The sequence below is a fragment of the Pteropus alecto genome, unplaced genomic scaffold, assembly GCF_000325575.1.
Source record: "Pteropus alecto unplaced genomic scaffold, ASM32557v1 scaffold22, whole genome shotgun sequence".
Taxonomy (NCBI): Eukaryota; Metazoa; Chordata; class Mammalia; order Chiroptera; family Pteropodidae; genus Pteropus; species Pteropus alecto.
In genome coordinates, this window is record NW_006434839.1 from 845,212 (window position 1) to 846,323 (window position 1,112).

Genomic DNA, 1,112 nt, shown 5'->3' on the forward strand with positions numbered 1-1,112 from the left:
AGTGGTTGTGAAAGGAAGAGTAACATAAGTGCTATTAGTAAAAGTATTTATAGGGGAAGGAGTAGTAGTATTAGGAACAGTAGTATTAGTTGTAACTTCAGTAGCACTTGTTGCGAAAGGAGTGGTTGTGATAGGAAGAGTAATACTAGTGCTAGCAGCAGTAGTACTTGCAGGGAAAGGAGTAGTGATATCCATAACAGTAGTGCTAGTTGTAATTTCAGTAATACTTGTAAGGAAAGGAGTGGTTATGATAGGAAGAGTAATACTAGTGCTGGCAGCAGTACTTGTAAGGAAAGGAGTAGTGATATCCATAACGGTAGTGCTAGTTGTAATTTCACTAGTACCTATAGGGAATGGAGTGGTTATGATAGGAAGAATAATACTAGTGCTGGCAGCAGTACTTGTAAGGAAAGGAGTAGTGATAACAGTATCGGTAGTACTAGTTGTAAGTTCAGTAGTACTTATAGGGAAAGGAGTGGTTATGATGGGAAGAATAATACTAGTGCTGGCAGCAGTACTTGTAAGGAAAGGAGTAGTGATAACAGTATCGGTAGTACTAGTTGTAAGTTCAGTAGTACTTATAGGGAAAGGAGTGGTTATGATGGGAAGAATAATACTAGTGCTGGCAGCAGTACTTGTAAGGAAAGGAGTAGTGATAACAGTATCGGTAGTACTAGTTGTAAGTTCAGTAGTACTTATAGGGAAAGGAGTGGTTATGATGGGAAGAATAATACTAGTGCTGGCAGCAGTACTTGTAAGGAAAGGAGTAGTGATAACAGTATCGGTAGTACTAGTTGTAAGTTCAGTAGTACTTATAGGGAAAGGAGTGGTTATGATGGGAAGAATAATACTAGTGCTGGCAGCAGTACTTGTAAGGAAAGGAGTAGTGACATCCATAACAGTAGTGCTAGTTGTAAGTTCACTAGTACTTGTAGTGAAAGGAGTAGTGACATCCATAACAGTAGTGCTAGTTGTAAGTTCAGTAGTACTTGTAAGGAAAGGAGTAGTGACATCCATAACAGTAGTGCTAGTTGTAAGTTCACTAGTACCTATAGGGAAAGGAGTGGTTATGATAGGAAGAGTAATACTAGTGCTGGCAGCAGTACTTGTAG

At 39.1% G+C, this 1,112-nt stretch overlaps 1 protein-coding gene across 1 annotated transcript in view; it reads right to left on the reverse strand.

Moving 5' to 3' along the window:
* Positions 1–1,112, reverse strand: part of LOC102878555 (probable maltase-glucoamylase 2) — a 70,312-nt gene that overhangs the window by 946 nt on the left and 68,254 nt on the right. The window contains exon 48 of the mRNA XM_025045843.1: positions 618–1,097. Within this exon, the coding sequence (XP_024901611.1) occupies positions 618–1,097 (480 nt within the window). The remainder of the gene's footprint in view (positions 1–617; positions 1,098–1,112) is intronic.